Source organism: Octodon degus, unplaced genomic scaffold, assembly GCF_000260255.1.
Source record: "Octodon degus isolate 3935 unplaced genomic scaffold, OctDeg1.0 scaffold00019, whole genome shotgun sequence".
Taxonomy (NCBI): Eukaryota; Metazoa; Chordata; class Mammalia; order Rodentia; family Octodontidae; genus Octodon; species Octodon degus.
Window position 1 is genome coordinate 21,359,254 of NW_004524595.1, and position 6,447 is coordinate 21,365,700.

The window sequence follows — 6,447 nt, forward strand, 5'->3', positions numbered from 1 at the left end:
GAGAGAGAGAGAGAGAGAGAGAGAGAGAGAGAGAGAGAGAGAAGAATAGGGTTTGGATGGGGACAATAAAGACTGACAGGGAATTTTAGGTACAGGATTCTCAGTTTCATAGCTTAAACAGTTTAAAGAAATTAATAAACCAAAAATCTATGACAAGAATACTGTTGTAGAAAAGAATTTTGGAGACATTCAAGAAAGAACTAAAAGCAAGAGAAAAGCTTTTATTTCCTTAAGGAAATAAACTTCTGTGATGCTTATTAAATACAGAAATTTTCACCTCTTTCTTTTTTTGAAAATTTATTTGGTACAGGGTCTTGCTATGCAGCTCAGACTTGTAGTGATCCTCCTGTCTCAACCTCCCCAGCACTGGGGTTAAAGGTGTGTGCCACCATGTCTGGTTTTGGGGCCATTGCAGCTTGCAACATTGGGAATTGAACTTGGGTCCTTGCACTTTGCCAGCCAGGCACTTAGACCACCGAGCTATCTCCCCTAGCCCCTTATCTCTTATTTTTATAAACAAATTTTAAAAAATAATATTACCTTCCAGCTTGAGATTTATCCCTCCACATTCTGTAATTCCAATGAATTTGCCTTCTATTTGGGCATTCTTGTAAATAAAAATTGTTGGTAAACAGTTATCGTGGTAGTGTTGAATACAGCTGTCCACAATGGCTTTAACAAATTTAGTTGCTGGAAACTTTCTTGCTAGGAGACTAAGATGCTGGTTAACCAATAGACACATTGGGATGCTAAAAAGAAAAATAGTGCATATAATTTTGAAACAGACTACTACTCATTGGTGTAATATAATAAGTGAGATATCTCCATAATAATAATATATTTCTAGTTTTTATCTTTACCAATATAAACTGCATGTATAATCCTTTGGTTCCTACTGGAAATGCCACTATAGCCTAAAAATAAAGTAGCTATGGGAGTCTAATACTTAACTTAGGCAAACTCTATTTCTACTTACTCTCAACTTAAGTTGGTGTAGTTTCCAGCAGATGGGTCACAGAATAGAACAAAACAAACAAAATGGCATGCTTCTAAGAAATCTCTGAGTTTGTAGTTGAAATAAAGTTCATCAGTGTATTTCCACATGAGATTATTATATCCAAAGTTCCTCATTTTGTTGACTCTTGACCTTAACAAACTTTAACTGTATCATCTTCTTCTGTCTTTAACCCTTATCTTCTTAATACATTCCATTCCATACCTCCTCCAGGTCCCCATTCTCCATAATCATTTCTCATCAGAAATTTATAATTGATTATAAGTATGAGCACAACCTCCAAGGTTTCTTGCTCAATCCCTTAACTCCTTTTACACCATTTCCTAATTTGTCCCCTTTCCCCTAGTCTATATGCCCTACAGGTATTAAACTGTTTTAGGGTTATTCCTACCACCTCTACTGTATTCCACACCCTTTCCATTTCCTATGGCACTTGGTTATTCTGCTCCACTCTTCTGTTTGATTATTTTCCCACTGTAAGCACATTTAAGTTAATAAATCTTAGAGGTGTTTTAAAGACCCTTACAATCCTATCTCCCCTTATAATAACTATTCTCTTTCATTCTAGTATCAGCCCTTTTTCAAGAGGGAAGGAGGAAAAGTCTGTTTTTCTTAACTCCATTTTTGAAATGCTTTCCTCTTCTGGTTTCTGTAATAGCATTTTATATTAATTTCCTTTTAACCTGTGACTTTCTTTTGTCTTTGTCCATTTTCTTTTCTTTTTTTTTTCTTTTTGCGGAACCAGGGATTGAACTCAGGCCCTTGCACTTGCCAGGGAAGCGCATATTCCACTGGGCCATCTCTTTGGCCCCATCTTTTGTCTTTGGTCAAATGTAGATTTTCCTTATAATTATATCCTGTGCCCTATTCTCATTCCAGACACATTCACTGGACTGGACAATCTTAACCATCCTGATGTCAATAGCTGGCAAATTTCAACTCCTTCCCCATTAAAAAAAAAAAAAATCTAGCCTATATATTATTAGATTGAAAATCAGGCCAAAAATTTCCATTTCTTCCACAATGTTTGAACAGTAACCAAATCATATTGACTCCATCTCCTCATTTCATATCCATTTGTACACTTCGCTGTACTCCTTTTGTTTTTATCTGAGCTGCATCAAATTACATTAAATCTGTTTCCAGAGTCATTGTCTGTATTGATCCTTAACCTGTTTACAAAGGAAGCTCAATATGACAGTCTCATTGTGTAATTGAGATTCTCCATGCTCAAAATTCTTTAATGGCTCCTCACTGTCTTCAAGATAAAGTCTGGACTCTGCAGTAGGGCCTTCAAAGTTCTCAATGGTCTGGCCCCTGCCTACTTTTCTCATATTATTCTCTGCTTTACACCTTATTGTGCCATGTTTCTGAGTCAGATCAAATTACATAAAGCCTTCCAAAGCACCATGATATCTCATATTTCTGTGCTTTTGCTCAAGCTACATATTCTTTCTAAAGTAACCCTTTCATCCTGTTGCACTCCCTCCAACCCATAAACCTGAAAATTCATTCTTTTTTAAATCTAAAGTCAAGAATCAGTTATAAGAACTTTCCATATTTCATTCTCTAAAGGCAGAACTGACTATTTTGTCTCTAATGCCTTTAAATCTACTCTGTAGACTTCAACAATACCACCTAAAATATTTTATTGTATTTCTCTCTATATATTGTATTAAAATTTATGTAATAGAAGAAACCAATGCTTTATTTACCTTTGCATCCCAAGCATCAATGAAATACTTAGAAACTTTCCTAATTTTAGGTGCTGTTATATATCAGTTTATGGAGGAAAAAACTTTTTTGAAAAAATTAATTTATTTTTTTTAATTTAGTACAGGGTCTACAGGGTCTCACTACATAGATAGGACTTATAATGATCCTCCTGTTTTCAGTTTCCTAAGAGCTGAGATTACAGGCATGTGCCACCACGCTGAGTCTCAGTTGCCATCTTAGCATGCCCTGGGAGCAGAGCCAGCATGGCACACTGGGGATCAAACCCTAGTCACTGCATTCTGCGTAGCAGGCACTTTAGTCTGCTGAGCTATCTGGCTGGCCCTGGAGGAAAAAACTTAAAAAGACAAATTACAAGCTTATTTGTGGTATCAAAAGTTCAAAATATGAACTTGGGAATATGAATGATGTAAGTATAAGATCTGAAAATAACCGGTGAGAAAACTGGCATCAAGCTGAGCCACTGGGCTCCCTGGCTCAGAGTAAATTAGAGTGCTATAAGGGATCTTAAGCAGACTGAGCCTTCATTTGGGTTAAAAAAAAAAAAAAGGCCCATTCTATAAATTTAGGGACCTAATGAAAAACTAAACTTTTACCTTCCTATAAAATTCATAAGAGGTAACTAGAAACCCAAATTTGTTTAGCAGTATTTATGATATTAAAGTTATCAGTAAATCTAATGTGGAAAACTAGACTCTGCTGGACTGGGGCTGTATCTCAGAGGTGAATGCTTAAAGTATGTGAAAAGCCCTAGATTTGATCCCCAACACTGCAAAATAACATGAGCAATTTAGCAGCTTAGTAATCTCACTACCAAGACCAAAACCAAAACCAAAAATCTTCTGGCTTTTTAAAAAATATTTTTAACAAATGATCATTTTTATTATGTTCTATAAATTTAGATTGTGGATGTATTTTTTAAAAAATCTTTTATAAAAAAATGTATTTAGGGGGGAACTACCCCCTCGGGCCCCCCCTCCTGTCCCTCTCTCAGCCCAGGAGCTTTCTTTCTCTCAATAAATATATTCTGCTCATAACCTAAAAAAAAATTGTATTTGGTTGTTACAGAGTCTCACTATGCAGCTTGGACTCAGTGATCCTCCTGTTTTCAGCCTCCCCAGCACTGGGATTACAGGTGTGTGCAACCACAGCTGGACTCAGTGGCCCTCAGCGTGCCCGGGGGTCAGGTCTGGTGCGGCATGTGGTGCAGGGGATGGAACTGCAGTCCCTTTGCTTGCCTAAGCTTGCCTAAGCAGGTGCTTTAGTCCACTGAGTTATCTCACCAACCTTAGAAATACATATCTTATATGCCAATATGTGGCAAGTACTGTACCACTGAATTATATTCCATCCCCAACTGTATTTTCTTAGTGTCAAGAAAACTAATAATTTATGTAATGTTTTGGAATGGAACTAGAAAAACTTCTGAAGTCACAACCATTGAAAATATTATGGAACTACGTTCTTACTTTGGGGAATAGCAAAGCATATAATATTTTGAAGCACATTAAAATACACTTCAAACTCTATGAATTTTTGAAAATTACTTGTCAAAATTAGCAATTTATTTATATATAACATTTAAAGGAAAACTTTATTTACTTTAATGTGCATTCAGAAGCAGCATCCATTCTGCTACTCATAATGGGCCAGAAAAGACCTTCACTGAACCATCAATAAATGTTGTATTTAACATTTACAACAAATAGATCTCAGTCCCATAGATGTTGGTGTTTCTCATCCTTATTTGTGAGAACTACCTGCAGCATTTACAAATTGGTTTACCCAATAAATGGAACAGGTAAAATGGGAAGGCGATTCCTTTTAAGACTTTAATACTCTTTAAAAATTAATCTAACAATAGTTTTAGTTAATAAAAGTAATGTTCATTTCTATGGCTCATGCCCTATGGTAATTTGGCTGAGAATCCAATAAGCTGATAAATTTCAGGGCTGTAATTGGCATAAGTTGCTCTGACCATCTTTAAGAATCTGGAAAATAAATGTATTATCCAGAGATTAGAATAAAAATAAGGAAGTTTCTGTCCATGGAATGTCAGCAGCTTAAAGGCCCAGGGGCTGGGAACTTATGGTAGCTGACACTTTAAATGAGAGAAAGAGACTACTCTTTCTCTCATTGAAAGTCTACTCTTTTCTCTCAAGGAAAGTCTACTCTTCCAGCCATTACCATAGTAGGGTGATGCAGAAAAGGGAAATTTGTACATTAGTACAATGGAGCATTTTTAAAATAACTCTTTGGAAAATGAGAGTGTACAGGGAACTATTCTATTAAAAGAGCCTTAGGAGACATGAAAAATCTATATGTACTAAATGATCTTTGATTGTTTCCATTGTTCAAATAATATATATTAAAGAAAATTTGAAGTCAGGAAAATTTGAGTAAGGGTTACTCAAAAGCTACTATGAATTACTGTTAATTTTAATAACTTCTATGTACTATGATTACGTAGAAGAATGCCCTTGACAGGTTGAGGTCATACTGTCCTCAAATAAGCCACTCAAGCATAGGATTATTTTGAGCTGAAAGTAACTGAGCAGAAAGACAAGAGAACTCTGTCTGCTTTCCTTCTACAAGAAGAGTCATGATGATTCTTAATAACTGGAGACCAGAGAAATCTACATAACAAACCTTACTAAAATGATCTTGAACTTTTATTAGTTTCCCTATATATTTACCTTCTTATAATTTGTCACCTGTGAAAGTCCCTTTCCTTTGTTATTTTTTTCATTACCCACTCTTAATGGACTTATTTTTTCTCTTGTTAATCTGTCTTTTGGCTAGTTTGTAGGACCCAGCCAATGAACCTGAGATAGACAGAGGAAAAACGAATTTTTCTCTCTAATACCATTGTGTTTTAAAGTTACATGCTGAAGTACTCAAGAATACATCACCACAGAGTGTATAATTTACTTTGTAATGTTTTTCTAATGCCAATATAAACACAGAAGCAGTAATACATATACGGCAAAAGGTCATTGTTGAGTCTATGCTGTAGAGTGCTTATTTTATTATTCTTTCCTTTTCTGTGTTTTTAAAATTTTCATAATGAAAAGTTTTTAACTAACTTTAAAGAACACTTATTTTTCTAAGATATGAAGTGAGTGCTTCAAACTAGAAATAAAAGTATTTTAAAATATGTAATTTAAACCCCGCAGCCAATGACTAATAAAACTCTATAGATGTATTTACATATGTGTAATATATATATATATATATATATGCCTTTTCTTTTTGTTTTATGCATTATAGAGCATTAAAATCAGAAATGTCTTTTAAAACATTAGTATGTTAACATTTTGAAATGTCATGGTAATTACCTTGATCTATACAGATGAATTATAACCCACACATCTTTTTCTGCATTTGTGACTTCATTCACATACTGATTTCCAGAAATTTCTCTCAATTCTCCAAATTTTTGTTTTTTCTTAAGTGCTTTCCATTCCTGTAATCTCTTTTCTCTAATTAAAAAGTAAAATTGTTACTTAAGAAAATTTTCTCTCATTGCCAGTGAAGCGGAAGACCCAATACTATTATGGACTACTGAACTCTTTTAGAATATTTTGCTGATTTTACACACCTATAGTATTTAAATGATGGAACTTAACAAAAAAAGGGGATACAGATGAATGTCCATTTTGTATCTGTGTATTCAAAGTGGTTAGGATAGATATATA

The 6,447-nt window shown here is 34.6% G+C and overlaps 1 protein-coding gene across 2 annotated transcripts in view; it reads right to left on the reverse strand.

Moving 5' to 3' along the window:
• Pdcl2 (phosducin like 2) overlaps positions 1-6,447 on the reverse strand; it is a 28,162-nt gene that overhangs the window by 6,673 nt on the left and 15,042 nt on the right. For both annotated transcript variants that reach the window (XM_004627519.2, XM_004627518.3), the window contains 2 exons: positions 6,088-6,231; positions 541-749 (listed from right to left, as the gene is read on the reverse strand). In XM_004627519.2, coding sequence (XP_004627576.1) covers positions 541-749; positions 6,088-6,231 — 353 coding nt within the window. The remainder of the gene's footprint in view (positions 1-540; positions 750-6,087; positions 6,232-6,447) is intronic.